This window comes from Anolis carolinensis, unplaced genomic scaffold, assembly GCF_035594765.1.
Source record: "Anolis carolinensis isolate JA03-04 unplaced genomic scaffold, rAnoCar3.1.pri scaffold_26, whole genome shotgun sequence".
Taxonomy (NCBI): domain Eukaryota; kingdom Metazoa; phylum Chordata; class Lepidosauria; order Squamata; family Dactyloidae; genus Anolis; species Anolis carolinensis.
Genome location: NW_026943835.1, coordinates 308757 through 335125, shown reverse-complemented (window position 1 = coordinate 335125; position 26369 = coordinate 308757). Strand labels below are relative to the sequence as shown.

At 42.7% G+C, this 26369-nt stretch overlaps 1 protein-coding gene and 1 long non-coding RNA gene across 2 annotated transcripts in view; one reads left to right on the top strand and one right to left on the bottom strand.

Moving 5' to 3' along the window:
• Positions 1-5039, top strand: part of LOC134294872 (zinc finger protein 135-like) — a 140997-nt gene extending 135958 nt beyond the window's left edge. The window contains exon 2 of the mRNA XM_062966656.1: positions 873-5039. Coding sequence (XP_062822726.1) covers positions 1350-2660 — 1311 coding nt within the window. The 5' untranslated portion in view covers positions 873-1349 and the 3' untranslated portion in view covers positions 2661-5039. The remainder of the gene's footprint in view (positions 1-872) is intronic.
• Positions 5040-6892: 1853 nt separating this feature from the next.
• On the bottom strand, positions 6893-14334 carry LOC134294879 (uncharacterized). Its single transcript, XR_010001514.1, has 2 exons — positions 11776-14334; positions 6893-11343 (listed from the first exon to the last, which is right to left on the bottom strand). It is a non-coding gene; the product is annotated as an uncharacterized LOC134294879 (long non-coding RNA).
• Between the last annotated feature and the right edge of the window lie 12035 nt (positions 14335-26369).

The window sequence follows — 26369 nt, the reverse complement described above, 5'->3', positions numbered from 1 at the left end:
GCAAAACAACAACAACAATGAAAGAACAATACAATATTTAAAAATGAAAACAATTGTAACCAGCATAACCCTATCAGGATTTCAATGGGAAGTGTGGACCTGCTTCTGGCCAATGAGATAGTCAAGTTAATTAGGATTGTTGTTGTTGTTGTGTGCCTTAAGTCATTTCAGACTTTGGGTGAGCCTAAGTCTAAAATTATTTATTTATTCATTTACTACATTTATTTATTACATTTATATCCTGCCTTTCTCACCCTGAAGGGGACTCAGACTAGCTGTATGTACATAGAATATATTATATTATTAGCATAGCACAATATTAGCATTATATATTACTATATTGAACTATACCACTATACTATAATATTATATGTAATATATAACATATAATTAATATTATTATATGGTATTACTATTAGTATTATATTGTATAACATAAGATTATTATCAATATTATATGTATATACAATATATTATATTATTAAAATGATATTAAAATCTTATATTATAAAACTGAGGGCGGGGGCCAGGTAAATGACCTTGGAGGGCCGCATTCAGCCCCCGGGCCTTAGTTTGGGGACCCCTGATCCAGAATATGTTACACCCTTGAATGCTGGACGGAGTTCTGCCTGCCTGCCTGCCTTCTGTTCCTTTAACCACGTTTGGGTCTGACCCAATGAAATGGGTGTGGCCCTCCAATATGGGAAAAGGGTTCAGTTCCCTCCTTCTATGATTCCTTCCTTCTCTTATCCTGTCCTTCTGTGTTTCCTCCCTTCCACCTTTCCTTTCTTCTTTCCTTTTTCGCTTTGTTTGCCTTGAGCCAGAGGTATGCGGCTTCATGTCTAACCTTTTGCTTCTTCTTTCTTGACCAGGACGTGAGAGTTCTCTGGAGCCACCCCTGCCGTGATGGGAAACGAACCAGCTTCTAGTCGATATTAAGGCATTTGGAAACCAAAGTGCAGGAAGGAAACCAGTCCTCTAGGAAAAAGGATTCCTCTCAAGGGGCTGATCTTGCTGAATTCCTACATTCACTTTGGATTCTAGAGTAGAACCATAGAGTCGGAAGAGACTGCATGAGGCACCCAGTCCAGGCCTCTGCCGTGCAGGAAAAGCCAAAGTACCCCTGACAGATGAGCATCTAGCCTCTGTTTAAAGGATTCCAAAGGAGCCTCCACTGCATTTTGAGGCAGAGAGTTCCACTGCTGAACAGCTCTAACAGTCAGGAAGTTCTTAATGTTCAGATGGAATCTACTTTCCTGTAATTTGAACCCACTGCTGTGAGTAATCAGAAAGGGAAAAACAAGAATCAAGTGTCCTTATTGGAATTAAATGTACATAACATTGTTGACATGGAGGAGAAAGCATATAAATGTATTGAATGTGGAAAGAGCTTTAGTCAGCATGGAAACCTGAAGAGACATCAAAGGACTCACACTGGGGAGAAACCCTATAACTGCCTGGAGTGTGGACAGAGCTTCACTCAGAAGGGAAGCTTACATAGACATCAAAGGACTCACACTGGAGAGAAGCCCTATAAATGCCTGGAGTGTGGACAGAGCTTCACTCAGAAGGGAAGCTTACATAGACATCAAAGGACTCACACTGGAGAGAAGCCCTATAAATGCCTGGAGTGTGGACAAAGCTATACTTGTAGTTCAGGATTACGTTCACATCAATGGACTCACACTGGAGAGAAACCCTATAAATGCCTGGAGTGTGGACAGAGCTTCTCTCGTAATTCACATCTACATGGACATCAAAGGACCCACACTGGGGAGAAACCCTATAACTGCCTGGAGTGTGGACAGAGCTTCACTGAGAAGGGAAGCTTACATAAACATCAAAGGACTCACACTGGAGAGAAACCCTATAAATGCCTGGAGTGTGGACAGAGCTTCACTCATACTTCAGGCCTACGTTCACATCAAAGGACCCACACTGGAGAGAAACCCTATAAATGCCTGGAGTGTGGACAGAGCTTTGCTCATAGTTCAGGCCTACGTAGACATCAAAGGACTCACACTGGGGAGAAAACCTATAACTGCCTGGAGTGTGGACAGAGCTTCACTCAGAAGGGAAGCTTGCATAAACATCAAAGGATTCACACTGGGGAGAAACCCTATAACTGCCTGGAGTGTGGACAGAGCTTCACTGAGAAGGGAAGCTTGCATAAACATCAAAGGATTCACACTGGGGAGAAACCCTATAACTGCCTGGAGTGTGGACAAAGCTTCACTCAGAAGGGAAGCTTGCATAAACATCAAAGGATTCACACTGGGGAGAAACCCTATAACTGCCTGGAGTGTGGACAGAGCTTCACTGAGAAGGGATGCTTGCATAAACATCAAAGGATTCACACTGGGGAGAAACCCTATAACTGCCTGGAGTGTGGACAGAGCTTCACTGAGAAGGGATGCTTGCATAAACATCAAAGGATTCACACTGGGGAGAAACCCTATAACTGCCTGGAGTGTGGACAGAGCTTTGCTCATAGTTCAGGCCTACGTAGACATCAAAGGACTCACACTGGGGAGAAAACCTATAACTGCCTGGAGTGTGGACAGAGCTTTGCTCGTAGTTCAGGTCTACGTTCACATCAAAGGACTCACACTGGAGAGAAACCCTATAACTGCCTGGAGTGTGGACAGAGCTTTACTTGAAGTTCAGGACTACGTTCCCATCACAGGACTCACGCTGGGCAGAAACCATAGAAATGCATGGAGTGTGGACAGAGCTTTTCATGGAATAGACATCAATTTGAGTTTAGCATATTCTAATAATTGTATATTTATTTCCTTTCTTAGTTTAATAAAATTATTAGTATCTAAATCTTCTTATTCTCTATAACATTTATTCCCAGATCCTTAATTGTCTTTAATTTTAATTATCCCCTCCTGTTTTATTTTTTAAATCTCTTCTTAGTGATAATTAAATAACTACACTTCTGACTTGTTCCAGTTAATTTGCAAAACTTTTAATTTTCCCAAATTCTTCTAGGTAATTTTCATTTTTTCCCCATTGTTGTATTGGGTTTTCCACTGATAAATGGGTATCTTCTGCAAATAAATTAATTTTATTTGTTTTAATACTCTTAGTTCCATAACTAATGTATCTGTTTCCTGGATCTTTATTTTCCAATATTTCTCAATATATTCCTCTATTTTACTTTTGGAGTTTTCTTTTGCCAAGTATAGTTCTTGATATGATCTTGGAAAAGTTAATATTTTGTCTTCCATCCTTGTATGATTCTTACCTTCCTTGTCTTTAATGGATGTTATTAATTTTTTCCTTTCTAATGTGTGCTGCCTTGGCTAATAATTTGGAGTTTCTATTACTGTATTCAAAGTATTCTTGTTGTGAATGCGCCTTCAGAGACTGTGAATGATAGTGGTGGGATCAGGAGAGGAAGGAAAAGCCCTCGCGAGGAGGGCTCATTGGAGGATTTGTTTAGGAAAAGGGTCAGGGAGACTGATGGGGAATCTTCTGAGGAGGATTCATGTGGGGATCCTGAGGTGGAAATGGATGCTGGGGAACAGGTGTTAACGGAGGAATTGGGCACGGACTGGGCACGGGCACCGGAGATGCTTGGGGACGAATCGGGGCCCATGGATACTGCTGATGCTGGGGAAGCTTGGGTGTCTTCAGAAGCAGATCCCACTTGGTCTGCTTGGAGGAGTGAGAGGGAGTCCACAGGTGTGGATAGAGTTGGGCACGGGCAGGATGATTGGGACTCTGATGAGGAATTAGGAACGCCTGACCCAAGGGCATTGGCTGTGTGGAGTTCTGATTCAGATTAAGAAGTTGAGACACCTGCTCTTTGGGCGTGGATGGTTTGGAAGCCCAGGGAGACCTGGATATATTGGGGTTGTTTGGCCATTATACCTTGCGTGTGGCAAGGTGTTGCTGGGCGCCACTGGGTTTCCTGTGTGTGTTACTGAAGACTGAACTGGGACTTTGCAACGGATGTAAGTTTAATCTGGGTTATTCTGCAACGGGAGGGCTGGAATTGTGTGGGTTTTCCTGGACTGCACTGTTATTGCTATTTTGTATTATCTGCTGTTTGCCCTTGTTGCTTTGGCTCTCTGTGCCATTTCGTGTTGTGACCTTCTTGGATGACTTCAACCTCTCGGACCTTGGACCTTGGACTGGAACTTGACTCGGCTTTGCTCTTCGCTCTCAATCTGTGGCTTGGCGTCGTTCTCTATTCCGTGGCTGTCTGCTCTTACTGACTACTACCTTCGCTCCTGATACCGACGCTGTCTGCTTATCCCGACTTCGGACCGGCTTGACGACGTTCTCCCGCTCTGCTCCTTTAACTCCTGGCTTGGCGTTTGCTTCTGCAGCAGCTTGGCGTTGCTGGTTTATCCCGACTTCGGACCGGCTTGACGACACTTTCCCGCTCTGCTCCTTTAACTCTTGGTTTGGTGTATGTTCCAGCAGCGGTTGCTGTGAGCTCGCCAGCGTCTCACAGTTTCGCTGTCTTTGCTGCTCTCAACTGGGAGTTCCCTAGCTCAGTTTGTGCATTTGTTTGTTTTGAACTCCTTTTTGTACTTTTGAGTTTTGGGAAAGGTTTGTGGGCTTCAATACTGCTTGCTTAGTTCATGCCTCCGTTTTTCAGCCCATTGTGAACTTTTGAGTCACGTTCTAGAACTTTAAATTTAACCTGGATTATATCTGGCTAATCCGGATTATTTGCCAGTTCTTGTTTTTTGGGGTTTTTCCCACTTGTTCTACTTAATAACACTGAAAGTTAAGTGTTTTAAGTCTTTTTAGTTTGTTGAGCTATTTTTTGGACTGTTGCTTTCATAAACTCTATTTTGCTCTCTAATTGGCGTCTGACAATTCTCTATTTAAAAATATCAAAATTCTTTGTGCCTTTTCTAACTCTGTTTTCTCATTGCTGTTGTTTTTATATAGCTTTGTTTATCCTTTTCTAGCATATATTTCATCTCTAATTCCGTAATTTCTAATTCTAATCTTTTTTTCTTCTTGTTTTTTTTAAATTATGTTGTTTTTTAATAAAATTCCTCTGGCTACTGCTTTCATTGTATCCCATACCATCATAGTGTAGCAATTGATGATGATGATGATGATGATGATGATGATGATGATGATAAATCTTCATTTGTACCCTGCCACCATCTCCCCTAAGGGACTGGGGCGGCCCACAGAAGCATTCCAAGTGCCCCACAAATAAACAACAATACACAAGTATAAATATAAAGACATAAGTAATATCAACAGCGCATATAAAATCCCACTAATAAAATTGTAAGAGTATGAAATTATAACAATTCCTGAAACGCAATAGAACCTGCAGAAGGCCGGCTATCTGCCGTAACCATCCAACTGCGGAGCAGTGGTTCATCAAGCTGACCAGAGATTACTCAGGATCAAAGGACTGTCTGAAGAGCCATGTTTTTAAACTCACCCAAAATACTTGAAGTGTGGGGGCTAAACAAATTTATTTTGGGAGGGCATTCCAGAGCCGGGGAGCCACCTACTCAACCCCCCCCCCCTTTCTCTTGTATTTGAGATGGTGGTGGACCTAGAAGGAGATGCGGTCTCTGTAAAGAAGTGTGCGTTTATTTTGATTTATAGATGTCATGTTTGTTTAATTTTGTTTGGCTATGTTTAGAAGGGTAAGTATTAGTTACCAGTGCGTGGTAACCAGCTCAGCATTCTGAGGCAGGTTACCATAGTAACGAGGGCAGAGCCTCGTTACTAAGGAAAAGGAGGGAATGTTTTAAAAAACAGTTTAGTCTGTGATCTGAGAGTCACGGGAAATAGACTGGTTCCAGGTTTAGGGACACCAAGGTAGTTCAAATTGTAGTCTGTGATTTTTAGTCACAGGGAAGACACTGGTTCCAGGTTAGGGAAACCAAGGTAGTTCAAATTGTAGTCTGTGATTTTTAGTCACAGGGAAGACACTGGTTCCAGGTTAGGGAAACCAAGGTAGTTCAAATTGTAGTCTGTGATTTTTAGTCACAGGGAAGACACTGGTTCCAGGTTTAGGGAAACTAAGGTAGTTCAAATTGTAGTCTGTGATTTTTAGTCACAGGGAAGACACTGGTTCCAGGTTTAGGGAAACCAAGGTAGTTCAAATTGTAGTCTGTGATTTTTAGTCACAGGGAAGACTGGTTCCAGGTTTAGGGAAACCAAGGTAGTTCAAATTGTAGTCTGTGATTTTTAGTCACAGGGAAGACTGGTTCCAGGTTTAGGGAAACCAAGGTAGTTCAAATTGTAGTCTGTGATTTTTAGTCACAGGGAAGACACTGGTTCCAGGTTTAGGGAAACCATGGTAGTTCAAATTGTAGTCTGTGATTTTTAGTCACAGGGAAGACACTGGTTCCAGGTTTAGGGAAACCAAGGTAGTTCAAATTGTAGTCTGTGATTTTTAGTCACAGGGAAGACACTGGTTCCAGGTTTAGGGAAACCAAGGTAGTTCAAATTGGAGTCTGTGATTTTTAGTCACAGGGAAGACACTGGTTCCAGGTTTAGGGAAACCAAGGTAGTTCAAATTGGAGTCTGTGATTTTTAGTCACAGGGAAGACACTGGTTCCAGGTTAGGGAAACCAGGGAAACTCAGATCTCTAGTTGTGTTGAATTAAGCAAGTTAGGAGACTTGTTTAAGTTTATTTGTAGAGTCTGAGTAGGAAGGGAAAGCATCCCAGTTAGATCCAAAGTGATCAGTTATTAACTTTGCGACCATCATCTAAGTGCCTTTAAAGAAGTTAATGTAACTTTTAAGGACTCATTTTTTAAGGGACATTCTCACATGAGGGCTCTTTTTTAAGGGACATTCTCACTTGGGGGCTCTTTTTTAAGGGAAAACAGGGTAGTTCACCTACATACAGAGAGCACTGTCAATGCGAACAACAATAGATCTGGATCAAATTTCAAATCACATCATTTATTTCGGTCATAGACCAGCACAGGAAATAAAGGTCACAGTTACATACAGACTTGGTATGTTTAGTACATTTAAAATATAAAGAAACTAAAGCACAATAACCGGGGGGGGGGGAGCGGAAGGGGAAACGGGGCAAAACATACAAGGCAGAGGTCCATCAGCCAGTTATAGAACCAAGAGAGAGGATTACTGGACACATGGGTCACTTTTGGGACCCGACATCCCCAGGCGGACTTTGTAGGCACAAAACTTTGCAACATTGTCGGTTGTAGATCTGCAAGTAGCAGGGAGGTACAAAACTGTCCTGAACGGCCGGGATGCTTGTGTATCAAAGGTAAGATAAGCCTGGTGCGGATGTCCCTGGCAAGCGTACCCGATATGGCCAATTTGGAAGACTGGTAGGCTTTGGGCGGGCCTTTGGGAGTTGTATTTTAATAAATTTTTATTAAGGGAAAGGTGAAGTAACAAACATACAATCTATATATATAAAAGAGTGATGGCATCAGGGCAGTGGACAAAACAACAAAACTACAGGCCCCCCAACCTCGAAATTTGACAACACAACCCATCATCCACGCCTCTAGGTTGATACAACAAAAGGAAAAGAAAAATAAAGTCCTAATTAGAGGGAGAGGAATAATAGTTTTTATCCAATTGCTGCCAGTTTGAAGGCTAAGCTCCACCCACTTGGTCTCCTGGCAACCCACTCAGCCCAGGGGACAGGCACAGTTAGGCCTCACTTAGCCCTCTTCCACAGATTATCAGATTTTAACTGGATTATATGGCAGTATAGACTCAAAGCCCTTCCACACAGCTATATTACCCATTTAGAATCTTATATTATCTGCTTTGAACTGGATTATCCTGACTCCATACTGCCAGATAATTCACTGCAGCTGTGTAGAAGGGGCCTCAGATAATCCAGTTCTAAACAGATAATATAAGATTATAAATATACAGTAGAGTCTCACTTATCCAGTCCAACCCAATTCTGCCATGCAGGACACAATCCAAGCACTCCCAACAGATGGCCACCCAACCTCTCAATACTAATACTAATAATAATATCATCATACAATCCTAAGGTTTGGAGTGACCCCTAAGGATCATCCAGATCAACTTCCTTCTACCATGCAGGAGGACACAATCCAAGCACTCCTGACAGATGGCCACCCAACCTCTCAATACTAATACTAATAACAACAACATCATACAATCCTAAGGTTTGGAGTGACCCCTAAGGATCATCCAGATCAACTTCCTTCTACCATGCAGGAGGACACAATCCAAGCACTCCCGACAGATGGCCACCCAACCTCTCAATACTAATAATAATAACAACAACATCATACAATCCTAAGGTTTGGAGTGACCCCTAAGGATCATCCAGATCAACTTCCTTCTACCATGCAGGAGGACACAATCCAAGCACACCCGACAGATGGCCACCCAACCTCTCAATACTAATACTAATAATAATATCATCATACAATCCTAAGGTTTGGAGTGACCCCTAAGGATCATCCAGATCAACTTCCTTCTACCATGCAGGAGGACACAATCCAAGCACTCCCGACAGATGGCCACCCAACCTCTCAATACTAATACTAATAATAATATCATCATACAATCCTAAGGTTTGGAGTGACCACTAAGGGTCATCCAGATCAACTTCCTTCTACCATGCAGGAGGACACAATCCAAGCACTCCCGACAGATGGCCACCCAACCTCTCAATACTAATAATAATAACAACAACATCATACAATCCTAAGGTTTGGAGTGACCCCTAAGGATCATCCAGATCAACTTCCTTCTACCATGCAGGAGGACACAATCCAAGCACTCCCGACAGATGGCCACCCAACCTCTCAATACTAATACTAATAATAATAACAACATCATCATACAATCCTAAGGTTTGGAGTGACCCCTAAGGATCATCCAGATCAACTTCCTTCTACCATGCAGGAGGACACAATCCAAGCACTCCCGACAGATGGCCACCCAACCTCTCAATACTAATACAAATAATAATAACAACAACATCATACAATCCTAAGGTTTGGAGTGACCCCTAAGGATCATCCAGATCAACTTCCTTCTACCATGCAGGAGGACACAATCCAAGCACTCCTGACAGATGGCCACCCAACCTCTCAATACTAATACAAATAATAATAACAACAACATCATACAATCCTAAGGTTTGGAGTGACCCCTAAGGATCATCCAGATCAATTTCCTTCTACCATGCAGGAGGACACAATCCAAGCACTCCCGACAGATGGCCACCCAACCTCTCAATACTAATAATAATAACAACAACATCATACAATCCTAAGGTTTGGAGTGACCCCTAAGGATCATCCAGATCAACTTCCTTCTACCATGCAGGAGGACACAATCCAAGCACTCCCGACAGATGGCCACCCAACCTCTCAATACTAATACTAATAATAATAACAACATCATCATACAATCCTAAGGTTTGGAGTGACCCCTAAGGATCATCCAGATCAACTTCCTTCTACCATGCAGGAGGACACAATCCAAGCACTCCCGACAGATGGCCACCCAACCTCTCAATACTAATAATAATAACAACAACATCATACAATCCTAAGGTTTGGAGTGACCCCTAAGGATCATCCAGATCAACTTCCTTCTACCATGCAGGAGGACACAATCCAAGCACTCCCGACAGATGGCCACCCAACCTCTCAATACTAATACTAATAATAATAACAACATCATCATACAATCCTAAGGTTTGGAGTGACCCCTAAGGATCATCCAGATCAACTTCCTTCTACCATGCAGGAGGACACAATCCAAGCACTCCCGACAGATGGCCACCCAACCTCTCAATACTAATACTAATAATAATAACAACATCATCATACAACCCTAAGGTTTGGAGTGACCCCTAAGGATCATCCAGATCAACTTCCTTCTACCATGCAGGAGGACACAATCCAAGCACTCCCGACAGATGGCCACCCAACCTCTCAATACTAATACTAATAATAATAACAACATCATCATACAATCCTAAGGTTTGGAGTGACCCCTAAGGATCATCCAGATCAACTTCCTTCTACCATGCAGGAGGACACAATCCAAGCACTCCCGACAGATGGCCACCCAACCTCTCAATACTAATACAAATAATAATAACAACAACATCATACAATCCTAAGGTTTGGAGTGACCCCTAAGGATCATCCAGATCAACTTCCTTCTACCATGCAGGAGGACACAATCCAAGCACTCCCGACAGATGGCCACCCAACCTCTCAATACTAATACTAATAATAATAACAACAACATCATACAATCCTAAGGTTTGGAGTGACCCCTAAGGATCATCCAGATCAACTTCCTTCTACCATGCAGGAGGACACAATCCAAGCACTCCCGACAGATGGCCACCCAACCTCTCAATACTAATACTAATAATAATAACAACAACATCATACAATCCTAAGGTTTGGAGTGACCCCTAAGGATCATCCAGATCAACTTCCTTCTACCATGCAGGAGGACACAATCCAAGCACTCCCGACAGATGGCCACCCAACCTCTCAATACTAATACTAATAATAATAACAACATCATCATACAATCCTAAGGTTTGGAGTGACCCCTAAGGATCATCCAGATCAACTTCCTTCTACCATGCAGGAGGACACAATCCAAGCACTCCTGACAGATGGCCACCCAACCTCTCAATACTAATACAAATAATAATAACAACAACATCATACAATCCTAAGGTTTGGAGTGACCCCTAAGGATCATCCAGATCAATTTCCTTCTACCATGCAGGAGGACACAATCCAAGCACACCCGACAGATGGCCACCCAACCTCTCAATACTAATACTAATAATAATATCATCATACAATCCTAAGGTTTGGAGTGACCCCTAAGGATCATCCAGATCAACTTCCTTCTACCATGCAGGAGGACACAATCCAAGCACTCCCGACAGATGGCCACCCAACCTCTCAATACTAATACTAATAACAACAACATCATACAATCCTAAGGTTTGGAGTGACCACTAAGGGTCATCCAGATCAACTTCCTTCTACCATGCAGGAGGACACAATCCAAGCACTCCCGACAGATGGCCACCCAACCTCTCAATACTAATAATAATAACAACAACATCATACAATCCTAAGGTTTGGAGTGACCCCTAAGGATCATCCAGATCAACTTCCTTCTACCATGCAGGAGGACACAATCCAAGCACTCCCGACAGATGGCCACCCAACCTCTCAATACTAATACTAATAATAATAACAACATCATCATACAATCCTAAGGTTTGGAGTGACCCCTAAGGATCATCCAGATCAACTTCCTTCTACCATGCAGGAGGACACAATCCAAGCACTCCTGACAGATGGCCACCCAACCTCTCAATACTAATACTAATAATAATAACAACATCATCATACAATCCTAAGGTTTGGAGTGACCCCTAAGGATCATCCAGATCAACTTCCTTCTACCATGCAGGAGGACACAATCCAAGCACTCCCGACAGATGGCCACCCAACCTCTCAATACTAATACTAATAATAATAACAACATCATCATACAATCCTAAGGTTTGGAGTGACCCCTAAGGATCATCCAGATCAACTTCCTTCTACCATGCAGGAGGACACAATCCAAGCACTCCCGACAGATGGCCACCCAACCTCTCAATACTAATACTAATAATAATAACAACATCATCATACAATCCTAAGGTTTGGAGTGACCCCTAAGGATCATCCAGATCAACTTCCTTCTACCATGCAGGAGGACACAATCCAAGCACTCCCGACAGATGGCCACCCAACCTCTCAATACTAATACAAATAATAATAACAACAACATCATACAATCCTAAGGTTTGGAGTGACCCCTAAGGATCATCCAGATCAACTTCCTTCTACCATGCAGGAGGACACAATCCAAGCACTCCCGACAGATGGCCACCCAACCTCTCAATACTAATACTAATAATAATAACAACATCATCATACAATCCTAAGGTTTGGAGTGACCCCTAAGGATCATCCAGATCAACTTCCTTCTACCATGCAGGAGGACACAATCCAAGCACTCCCGACAGATGGCCACCCAACCTCTCAATACTAATACTAATAATAATAACAACATCATCATACAATCCTAAGGTTTGGAGTGACCCCTAAGGATCATCCAGATCAACTTCCTTCTACCATGCAGGAGGACACAATCCAAGCACTCCCGACAGATGGCCACCCAACCTCTCAATACTAATACAAATAATAATAACAACAACATCATACAATCCTAAGGTTTGGAGTGACCCCTAAGGATCATCCAGATCAACTTCCTTCTACCATGCAGGAGGACACAATCCAAGCACTCCCGACAGATGGCCACCCAACCTCTCAATACTAATACTAATAATAATAACAACATCATCATACAATCCTAAGGTTTGGAGTGACCCCTAAGGATCATCCAGATCAACTTCCTTCTACCATGCAGGAGGACACAATCCAAGCACTCCCGACAGATGGCCACCCAACCTCTCAATACTAATACAAATAATAATAACAACAACATCATACAATCCTAAGGTTTGGAGTGACCCCTAAGGATCATCCAGATCAACTTCCTTCTACCATGCAGGAGGACACAATCCAAGCACTCCCGACAGATGGCCACCCAACCTCTCAATACTAATACTAATAATAATAACAACATCATCATACAATCCTAAGGTTTGGAGTGACCCCTAAGGATCATCCAGATCAATTTCCTTCTACCATGCAGGAGGACACAATCCAAGCACTCCTGACAGATGGCCACCCAACCTCTCAATACTAATACTAATAATAATAACAACATCATCATACAATCCTAAGGTTTGGAGTGACCCCTAAGGATCATCCAGATCAACTTCCTTCTACCATGCAGGAGGACACAATCCAAGCACTCCCGACAGATGGCCACCCAACCTTTCAATACTAATACTAATAATAATAACAACATCATCATACAATCCTAAGGTTTGGAGTGACCCCTAAGGATCATCCAGATCAACTTCCTTCTACCATGCAGGAGGACACAATCCAAGCACTCCCGACAGATGGCCACCCAACCTCTCAATACTAATACTAAAAATAATAACAACAACATCATACAATCCTAAGGTTTGGAGTGACCCCTAAGGATCATCCAGATCAATTTCCTTCTACCATGCAGGAGGACACAATCCAAGCACTCCCGACAGATGGCCACCCAACCTCTCAATACTAATACTAAAAATAATAACAACAACATCATACAATCCTAAGGTTTGGAGTGACCCCTAAGGATCATCCAGATCAACTTCCTTCTACCATGCAGGAGGACACAATCCAAGCACTCCCGACAGATGGCCACCCAACCTCTCAATACTAATACTAAAAATAATAACAACAACATCATACAATCCTAAGGTTTGGAGTGACCCCTAAGGATCATCCAGATCAACTTCCTTCTACCATGCAGGAGGACACAATCCAAGCACTCCTGACAGATGGCCACCCAACCTCTCAATACTAATACTAATAATAATATCATCATACAATCCTAAGGTTTGGAGTGACCCCTAAGGATCATCCAGATCAACTTCCTTCTACCATGCAGGAGGACACAATCCAAGCACTCCTGACAGATGGCCACCCAACCTCTCAATACTAATACTAATAATAATATCATCATACAATCCTAAGGTTTGGAGTGACCCCTAAGGATCATCCAGATCAACTTCCTTCTACCATGCAGGAGGACACAATCCAAGCACTCCCGACAGATGGCCACCCAACCTCTCAATACTAATACTAATAATAATAACAACATCATCATACAATCCTAAGGTTTGGAGTGACCCCTAAGGATCATCCAGATCAACTTCCTTCTACCATGCAGGAGGACACAATCCAAGCACTCCTGACAGATGGCCACCCAACCTCTCAATACTAATACTAATAATAATAACAACATCATCATACAATCCTAAGGTTTGGAGTGACCCCTAAGGATCATCCAGATCAACTTCCTTCTACCATGCAGGAGGACACAATCCAAGCACTCCCGACAGATGGCCACCCAACCTCTCAATACTAATACTAATAATAATAACAACATCATCATACAATCCTAAGGTTTGGAGTGACCCCTAAGGATCATCCAGATCAACTTCCTTCTACCATGCAGGAGGACACAATCCAAGCACTCCTGACAGATGGCCACCCAACCTCTCAATACTAATACTAATAATAATAACAACATCATCATACAATCCTAAGGTTTGGAGTGACCCCTAAGGATCATCCAGATCAACTTCCTTCTACCATGCAGGAGGACACAATCCAAGCACTCCCGACAGATGGCCACCCAACCTTTCAATACTAATACTAATAATAATAACAACATCATCATACAATCCTAAGGTTTGGAGTGACCCCTAAGGATCATCCAGATCAATTTCCTTCTACCATGCAGGAGGACACAATCCAAGCACTCCCGACAGATGGCCACCCAACCTCTCAATACTAATACTAATAATAATAACAACATCATCATACAATCCTAAGGTTTGGAGTGACCCCTAAGGATCATCCAGATCAATTTCCTTCTACCATGCAGGAGGACACAATCCAAGCACTCCCGACAGATGGCCACCCAACCTTTCAATACTAATACTAATAATAATAACAACATCATCATACAATCCTAAGGTTTGGAGTGACCCCTAAGGATCATCCAGATCAATTTCCTTCTACCATGCAGGAGGACACAATCCAAGCACTCCCGACAGATGGCCACCCAACCTCTCAATACTAATACTAAAAATAATAACAACAACATCATACAATCCTAAGGTTTGGAGTGACCCCTAAGGATCATCCAGATCAACTTCCTTCTACCATGCAGGAGGACACAATCCAAGCACTCCCGACAGATGGCCACCCAACCTCTCAATACTAATACTAATAATAATAACAACATCATCATACAATCCTAAGGTTTGGAGTGACCCCTAAGGATCATCCAGATCAACTTCCTTCTACCATGCAGGAGGACACAATCCAAGCACTCCTGACAGATGGCCACCCAACCTCTCAATACTAATACAAATAATAATAACAACAACATCATACAATCCTAAGGTTTGGAGTGACCCCTAAGGATCATCCAGATCAACTTCCTTCTACCATGCAGGAGGACACAATCCAAGCACTCCTGACAGATGGCCACCCAACCTCTCAATACTAATACAAATAATAATAACAACATCATCATACAATCCTAAGGTTTGGAGTGACCCCTAAGGATCATCCAGATCAACTTCCTTCTACCATGCAGGAGGACACAATCCAAGCACTCCCGACAGATGGCCACCCAACCTCTCAATACTAATACTAATAATAATAACAACATCATCATACAATCCTAAGGTTTGGAGTGACCCCTAAGGATCATCCAGATCAACTTCCTTCTACCATGCAGGAGGACACAATCCAAGCACTCCCGACAGATGGCCACCCAACCTCTCAATACTAATACTAATAATAATATCATCATACAATCCTAAGGTTTGGAGTGACCCCTAAGGATCATCCAGATCAACTTCCTTCTACCATGCAGGAGGACACAATCCAAGCACTCCCGACAGATGGCCACCCAACCTCTCAATACTAATACTAATAATAATAACAACAACATCATACAATCCTAAGGTTTGGAGTGACCCCTAAGGATCATCCAGATCAACTTCCTTCTACCATGCAGGAGGACACAATCCAAGCACTCCCGACAGATGGCCACCCAACCTCTCAATACTAATACTAATAATAATAACAACATCATCATACAATCCTAAGGTTTGGAGTGACCCCTAAGGATCATCCAGATCAACTTCCTTCTACCATGCAGGAGGACACAATCCAAGCACTCCCGACAGATGGCCACCCAACCTCTCAATACTAATACTAATAATAATATCATCATACAATCCTAAGGTTTGGAGTGACCCCTAAGGATCATCCAGATCAACTTCCTTCTACCATGCAGGAGGACACAATCCAAGCACTCCCGACAGATGGCCACCCAACCTCTCAATACTAATACTAATAATAATAACAACAACATCATACAATCCTAAGGTTTGGAGTGACCCCTAAGGATCATCCAGATCAACTTCCTTCTACCATGCAGGAGGACACAATCCAAGCACTCCCGACAGATGGCCACCCAACCTCTCAATACTAATACTAATAATAATAACAACATCATCATACAATCCTAAGGTTTGGAGTGACCCCTAAGGATCATCCAGATCAACTTCCTTCTACCATGCAGGAGGACACAATCCAAGCACTCCTGACAGATGGCCACCCAACCTCTCAATACTAATACAAATAATAATAACAACAACATCATACAATCCTAAGGTTTGGAGTGACCCCTAAGGATCATCCAGATCAATTTCCTTCTACCATGCAGGAGGACACAATCCAAGCACACCCGACAGATGGCCACCCAACCTCTCAATACTAATACTAATAATAATATCATCATACAATCCTAAGGTTTGGAGTGACCCCTAAGGATCATCCAGATCAACTTCCTTCTACCATGCAGGAGGACACAATCCAAGCACTCCCGACAGATGGCCACCCAACCTCTCAATACTAATACTAATAATAATATCATCATACAATCCTAAGGTTTGGAGTGACCACTAAGGGTCATCCAGATCAACTTCCTTCTACCATGCAGGAGGACACAATCCAAGCACTCCCGACAGATGGCCACCCAACCTCTCAATACTAATAATAATAACAACAACATCATACAATCCTAAGGTTTGGAGTGACCCCTAAGGATCATCCAGATCAACTTCCTTCTACCATGCAGGAGGACACAATCCAAGCACTCCCGACAGATGGCCACCCAACCTCTCAATACTAATACTAATAATAATAACAACATCATCATACAATCCTAAGGTTTGGAGTGACCCCTAAGGATCATCCAGATCAACTTCCTTCTACCATGCAGGAGGACACAATCCAAGCACTCCTGACAGATGGCCACCCAACCTCTCAATACTAATACTAATAATAATAACAACATCATCATACAATCCTAAGGTTTGGAGTGACCCCTAAGGATCATCCAGATCAACTTCCTTCTACCATGCAGGAGGACACAATCCAAGCACTCCCGACAGATGGCCACCCAACCTCTCAATACTAATACTAATAATAATAACAACATCATCATACAATCCTAAGGTTTGGAGTGACCCCTAAGGATCATCCAGATCAATTTCCTTCTACCATGCAGGAGGACACAATCCAAGCACTCCTGACAGATGGCCACCCAACCTCTCAATACTAATACTAAAAATAATAACAACATCATCATACAATCCTAAGGTTTGGAGTGACCCCTAAGGATCATCCAGATCAACTTCCTTCTACCATGCAGGAGGACACAATCCAAGCACTCCCGACAGATGGCCACCCAACCTCTCAATACTAATACAAATAATAATAACAACAACATCATACAATCCTAAGGTTTGGAGTGACCCCTAAGGATCATCCAGATCAACTTCCTTCTACCATGCAGGAGGACACAATCCAAGCACTCCCGACAGATGGCCACCCAACCTCTCAATACTAATACTAATAATAATAACAACATCATCATACAATCCTAAGGTTTGGAGTGACCCCTAAGGATCATCCAGATCAACTTCCTTCTACCATGCAGGAGGACACAATCCAAGCACTCCCGACAGATGGCCACCCAACCTCTCAATACTAATACTAATAATAATAACAACATCATCATACAATCCTAAGGTTTGGAGTGACCCCTAAGGATCATCCAGATCAACTTCCTTCTACCATGCAGGAGGACACAATCCAAGCACTCCCGACAGATGGCCACCCAACCTCTCAATACTAATACAAATAATAATAACAACAACATCATACAATCCTAAGGTTTGGAGTGACCCCTAAGGATCATCCAGATCAACTTCCTTCTACCATGCAGGAGGACACAATCCAAGCACTCCCGACAGATGGCCACCCAACCTCTCAATACTAATACTAATAATAATAACAACATCATCATACAATCCTAAGGTTTGGAGTGACCCCTAAGGATCATCCAGATCAACTTCCTTCTACCATGCAGGAGGACACAATCCAAGCACTCCCGACAGATGGCCACCCAACCTCTCAATACTAATACTAATAATAATAACAACATCATCATACAATCCTAAGGTTTGGAGTGACCCCTAAGGATCATCCAGATCAACTTCCTTCTACCATGCAGGAGGACACAATCCAAGCACTCCCGACAGATGGCCACCCAACCTCTCAATACTAATACAAATAATAATAACAACAACATCATACAATCCTAAGGTTTGGAGTGACCCCTAAGGATCATCCAGATCAACTTCCTTCTACCATGCAGGAGGACACAATCCAAGCACTCCCGACAGATGGCCACCCAACCTCTCAATACTAATACTAATAATAATAACAACATCATCATACAATCCTAAGGTTTGGAGTGACCCCTAAGGATCATCCAGATCAACTTCCTTCTACCATGCAGGAGGACACAATCCAAGCACTCCCGACAGATGGCCACCCAACCTCTCAATACTAATACAAATAATAATAACAACAACATCATACAATCCTAAGGTTTGGAGTGACCCCTAAGGATCATCCAGATCAACTTCCTTCTACCATGCAGGAGGACACAATCCAAGCACTCCCGACAGATGGCCACCCAACCTCTCAATACTAATACTAATAATAATAACAACATCATCATACAATCCTAAGGTTTGGAGTGACCCCTAAGGATCATCCAGATCAATTTCCTTCTACCATGCAGGAGGACACAATCCAAGCACTCCTGACAGATGGCCACCCAACCTCTCAATACTAATACTAATAATAATAACAACATCATCATACAATCCTAAGGTTTGGAGTGACCCCTAAGGATCATCCAGATCAACTTCCTTCTACCATGCAGGAGGACACAATCCAAGCACTCCCGACAGATGGCCACCCAACCTTTCAATACTAATACTAATAATAATAACAACATCATCATACAATCCTAAGGTTTGGAGTGACCCCTAAGGATCATCCAGATCAATTTCCTTCTACCATGCAGGAGGACACAATCCAAGCACTCCCGACAGATGGCCACCCAACCTCTCAATACTAATACTAAAAATAATAACAACAACATCATACAATCCTAAGGTTTGGAGTGACCCCTAAGGATCATCCAGATCAACTTCCTTCTACCATGCAGGAGGACACAATCCAAGCACTCCCGACAGATGGCCACCCAACCTCTCAATACTAATACTAAAAATAATAACAACAACATCATACAATCCTAAGGTTTGGAGTGACCCCTAAGGATCATCCAGATCAACTTCCTTCTACCATGCAGGAGGACACAATCCAAGCACTCCTGACAGATGGCCACCCAACCTCTCAATACTAATACTAATAATAATATCATCATACAATCCTAAGGTTTGGAGTGACCCCTAAGGATCATCCAGATCAACTTCCTTCTACCATGCAGGAGGACACAATCCAAGCACTCCTGACAGATGGCCACCCAACCTCTCAATACTAATACTAATAATAATATCATCATACAATCCTAAGGTTTGGAGTGACCCCTAAGGATCATCCAGATCAACTTCCTTCTACCATGCAGGAGGACACAATCCAAGCACTCCCGACAGATGGCCACCCAACCTCTCAATACTAATACTAATAATAATAACAACATCATCATACAATCCTAAGGTTTGGAGTGACCCCTAAGGATCATCCAGATCAATTTCCTTCTACCATGCAGGAGGACACAATCCAAGCACTCCCGACAGATGGCCACCCAACCTCTCAATACTAATACTAAAAATAATAACAACAACATCATACAATCCTAAGGTTTGGAGTGACCCCTAAGGATCATCCAGATCAACTTCCTTCTACCATGCAGGAGGACACAATCCAAGCACTCCCGACAGATGGCCACCCAACCTCTCAATACTAATACTAATAATAATAACAACATCATCATACAATCCTAAGGTTTGGAGTGACCCCTAAGGATCATCCAGATCAACTTCCTTCTACCATGCAGGAGGACACAATCCAAGCACTCCTGACAGATGGCCACCCAACCTCTCAATACTAATACAAATAATAATAACAACAACATCATACAATCCTAAGGTTTGGAGTGACCCCTAAGGATCATCCAGATCAACTTCCTTCTACCATGCAGGAGGACACAATCCAAGCACTCCTGACAGATGGCCACCCAACCTCTCAATACTAATACAAATAATAATAACAACATCATCATACAATCCTAAGGTTTGGAGTGACCCCTAAGGATCATCCAGATCAACTTCCTTCTACCATGCAGGAGGACACAATCCAAGCACTCCCGACAGATGGCCACCCAACCTCTCAATACTAATACTAATAATAATAACAACATCATCATACAATCCTAAGGTTTGGAGTGACCCCTAAGGATCATCCAGATCAACTTCCTTCTACCATGCAGGAGGACACAATCCAAGCACTCCCGACAGATGGCCACCCAACCTCTCAATACTAATACTAATAATAATATCATCATACAATCCTAAGGTTTGGAGTGACCCCTAAGGATCATCCAGATCAACTTCCTTCTACCATGCAGGAGGACACAATCCAAGCACTCCCGACAGATGGCCACCCAACCTCTCAATACTAATACTAATAATAATAACAACAACATCATACAATCCTAAGGTTTGGAGTGACCCCTAAGGATCATCCAGATCAACTTCCTTCTACCATGCAGGAGGACACAATCCAAGCACTCCCGACAGATGGCCACCCAACCTCTCAATACTAATACTAATAATAATAACAACATCATCATACAATCCTAAGGTTTGGAGTGACCCCTAAGGATCATCCAGATCAACTTCCTTCTACCATGCAGGAGGACACAATCCAAGCACTCCCGACAGATGGCCACCCAACCTCTCAATACTAATACTAATAATAATATCATCATACAATCCTAAGGTTTGGAGTGACCCCTAAGGATCATCCAGATCAACTTCCTTCTACCATGCAGGAGGACACAATCCAAGCACTCCCGACAGATGGCCACCCAACCTCTCAATACTAATACTAATAATAATAACAACAACATCATACAATCCTAAGGTTTGGAGTGACCCCTAAGGATCATCCAGATCAACTTCCTTCTACCATGCAGGAGGACACAATCCAAGCACTCCCGACAGATGGCCACCCAACCTCTCAATACTAATAATAATAACAACAACATCATACAATCCTAAGGTTTGGAGTGACCCCTAAGGATCATCCAGATCAACTTCCTTCTACCATGCAGGAGGACACAATCCAAGCACTCCCGACAGATGGCCACCCAACCTCTCAATACTAATACTAATAATAATAACAACAACATCATACAATCCTAAGGTTTGGAGTGACCCCTAAGGATCATCCAGATCAACTTCCTTCTACCATGCAGGAGGACACAATCCAAGCACTCCTGACAGATGGCCACCCAACCTCTCAATACTAATACAAATAATAATAACAACAACATCATACAATCCTAAGGTTTGGAGTGACCCCTAAGGATCATCCAGATCAACTTCCTTCTACCATGCAGGAGGACACAATCCAAGCACTCCCGACAGATGGCCACCCAACCTCTCAATACTAATACAAATAATAATAACAACAACATCATACAATCCTAAGGTTTGGAGTGACCCCTAAGGATCATCCAGATCAACTTCCTTCTACCATGCAGGAGGACACAATCCAAGCACTCCCGACAGATGGCCACCCAACCTCTCAATACTAATAATAATAACAACAACATCATACAATCCTAAGGTTTGGAGTGACCCCTAAGGATCATCCAGATCAACTTCCTTCTACCATGCAGGAGGACACAATCCAAGCACTCCCGACAGATGGCCACCCAACCTCTCAATACTAATACTAATAATAATAACAACATCATCATACAATCCTAAGGTTTGGAGTGACCCCTAAGGATCATCCAGATCAACTTCCTTCTACCATGCAGGAGGACACAATCCAAGCACTCCTGACAGATGGCCACCCAACCTCTCAATACTAATACAAATAATAATAACAACAACATCATACAATCCTAAGGTTTGGAGTGACCCCTAAGGATCATCCAGATCAACTTCCTTCTACCATGCAGGAGGACACAATCCAAGCACTCCTGACAGATGGCCACCCAACCTCTCAATACTAATACAAATAATAATAACAACATCATCATACAATCCTAAGGTTTGGAGTGACCCCTAAGGATCATCCAGATCAACTTCCTTCTACCATGCAGGAGGACACAATCCAAGCACTCCCGACAGATGGCCACCCAACCTCTCAATACTAATACTAATAATAATAACAACATCATCATACAATCCTAAGGTTTGGAGTGACCCCTAAGGATCATCCAGATCAACTTCCTTCTACCATGCAGGAGGACACAATCCAAGCACTCCCGACAGATGGCCACCCAACCTCTCAATACTAATACTAATAATAATATCATCATACAATCCTAAGGTTTGGAGTGACCCCTAAGGATCATCCAGATCAACTTCCTTCTACCATGCAGGAGGACACAATCCAAGCACTCCCGACAGATGGCCACCCAACCTCTCAATACTAATACAAATAATAATAACAACAACATCATACAATCCTAAGGTTTGGAGTGACCCCTAAGGATCATCCAGATCAACTTCCTTCTACCATGCAGGAGGACACAATCCAAGCACTCCCGACAGATGGCCACCCAACCTCTCAATACTAATACAAATAATAATAACAACAACATCATACAATCCTAAGGTTTGGAGTGACCCCTAAGGATCATCCAGATCAACTTCCTTCTACCATGCAGGAGGACACAATCCAAGCACTCCCGACAGATGGCCACCCAACCTCTCAATACTAATAATAATAACCACAACATCATACAATCCTAAGGTTTGGAGTGACCCCTAAGGATCATCCAGATCAACTTCCTTCTACCATGCAGGAGGACACAATCCAAGCACTCCCGACAGATGGCCACCCAACCTCTCAATACTAATAATAATAACAACAACATCATACAATCCTAAGGTTTGGAGTGACCCCTAAGGATCATCCAGATCAACTTCCTTCTACCATGCAGGAGGACACAATCCAAGCACTCCCGACAGATGGCCACCCAACCTCTCAATACTAATACTAATAATAATAACAACATCATCATACAATCCTAAGGTTTGGAGTGACCCCTAAGGATCATCCAGATCAACTTCCTTCTACCATGCAGGAGGACACAATCCAAGCACTCCCGACAGATGGCCACCCAACCTCTCAATACTAATAATAATAACAACAACATCATACAATCCTAAGGTTTGGAGTGACCCCTAAGGATCATCCAGATCAACTTCCTTCTACCATGCAGGAGGACACAATCCAAGCACTCCCGACAGATGGCCACCCAACCTCTCAATACTAATACTAATAATAATAACAACAACATCATACAATCCTAAGGTTTGGAGTGACCCCTAAGGATCATCCAGATCAACTTCCTTCTACCATGCAGGAGGACACAATCCAAGCACTCCCGACAGATGGCCACCCAACCTCTCAATACTAATACTAATAATAATAACAACATCATCATACAATCCTAAGGTTTGGAGTGACCCCTAAGGATCATCCAGATCAACTTCCTTCTACCATGCAGGAGGACACAATCCAAGCACTCCTGACAGATGGCCACCCAACCTCTCAATACTAATACAAATAATAATAACAACAACATCATACAATCCTAAGGTTTGGAGTGACCCCTAAGGATCATCCAGATCAACTTCCTTCTACCATGCAGGAGGACACAATCCAAGCACTCCCGACAGATGGCCACCCAACCTCTCAATACTAATACAAATAATAATAACAACAACATCATACAATCCTAAGGTTTGGAGTGACCCCTAAGGATCATCCAGATCAACTTCCTTCTACCATGCAGGAGGACACAATCCAAGCACTCCCGACAGATGGCCACCCAACCTCTCAATACTAATACTAATAATAATAACAACAACATCATACAATCCTAAGGTTTGGAGTGACCCCTAAGGATCATCCAGATCAACTTCCTTCTACCATGCAGGAGGACACAATCCAAGCACTCCCGACAGATGGCCACCCAACCTCTCAATACTAATACTAATAATAATATCATCATACAATCCTAAGGTTTGGAGTGACCCCTAAGGATCATCCAGATCAACTTCCTTCTACCATGCAGGAGGACACAATCCAAGCACTCCTGACAGATGGCCACCCAACCTCTCAATACTAATACTAATAATAATATCATCATACAATCCTAAGGTTTGGAGTGACCCCTAAGGATCATCCAGATCAACTTCCTTCTACCATGCAGGAGGACACAATCCAAGCACTCCCAACAGATGGCCACCCAACCTCTCAATACTAATACAAATAATAATAACAACAACATCATACAATCCTAAGGTTTGGAGTGACCCCTAAGGATCATCCAGATCAACTTCCTTCTACCATGCAAGAGGACACAATCCAAGCACTCCCGACAGATGGCCACCCAACCTCTCAATACTAATACTAATAATAATATCATCATACAATCCTAAGGTTTGGAGTGACCACTAAGGGTCATCCAGATCAACTTCCTTCTACCATGCAGGAGGACACAATCCAAGCACTCCCGACAGATGGCCACCCAACCTCTCAATACTAATACAAATAATAATAACAACAACATCATACAATCCTAAGGTTTGGAGTGACCCCTAAGGATCATCCAGATCAACTTCCTTCTACCATGCAAGAGGACACAATCCAAGCACTCCCGACAGATGGCCACCCAACCTCTCAATACTAATACTAATAATAATAACAACAACATCATACAATCCTAAGGTTTGGAGTGACCCCTAAGGATCATCCAGATCAACTTCCTTCTACCATGCAGGAGGACACAATCCAAGCACTCCCGACAGATGGCCACCCAACCTCTCAATACTAATACAAATAATAATAACAACAACATCATACAATCCTAAGGTTTGGAGTGACCCCTAAGGATCATCCAGATCAACTTCCTTCTACCATGCAGGAGGACACAATCCAAGCACTCCCGACAGATGGCCACCCAACCTCTCAATACTAATAATAATAACAACAACATCATACAATCCTAAGGTTTGGAGTGACCCCTAAGGATCATCCAGATCAACTTCCTTCTACCATGCAAGAGGACACAATCCAAGCACTCCCGACAGATGGCCACCCAACCTCTCAATACTAATACTAATAATAATAACAACAACATCATACAATCCTAAGGTTTGGAGTGACCCCTAAGGATCATCCAGATCAACTTCCTTCTACCATGCAGGAGGACACAATCCAAGCACTCCCGACAGATGGCCACCCAACCTCTCAATACTAATAATAATAACAACAACATCATACAATCCTAAGGTTTGGAGTGACCCCTAAGGATCATCCAGATCAACTTCCTTCTACCATGCAGGAGGACACAATCCAAGCACTCCCGACAGATGGCCACCCAACCTCTCAATACTAATACTAATAATAATATCATCATACAATCCTAAGGTTTGGAGTGACCACTAAGGGTCATCCAGATCAACTTCCTTCTACCATGCAGGAGGACACAATCCAAGCACTCCCGACAGATGGCCACCCAACCTCTCAATACTAATACTAATAATAATAACAACAACATCATACAATCCTAAGGTTTGGAGTGACCCCTAAGGATCATCCAGATCAACTTCCTTCTACCATGCAGGAGGACACAATCCAAGCACTCCCGACAGATGGCCACCCAACCTCTCAATACTAATACAAATAATAATAACAACAACATCATACAATCCTAAGGTTTGGAGTGACCCCTAAGGATCATCCAGATCAACTTCCTTCTACCATGCAGGAGGACACAATCCAAGCACTCCTGACAGATGGCCATCCAGCCTCTACATCAGGGGTCCCCAAACTTTTAATATAAGGGGCCAGTTCACGGCTCCGCAGGCTATAGTTTTACAAAAACTGTGAACAAATTCCTATGCCCACTGCACATACCTTATTTTGAAGTAAAGAAACAAAACAGGAACAAATACAGCCTCAATGTTAATCATCATCATCATCATATCATCACCATT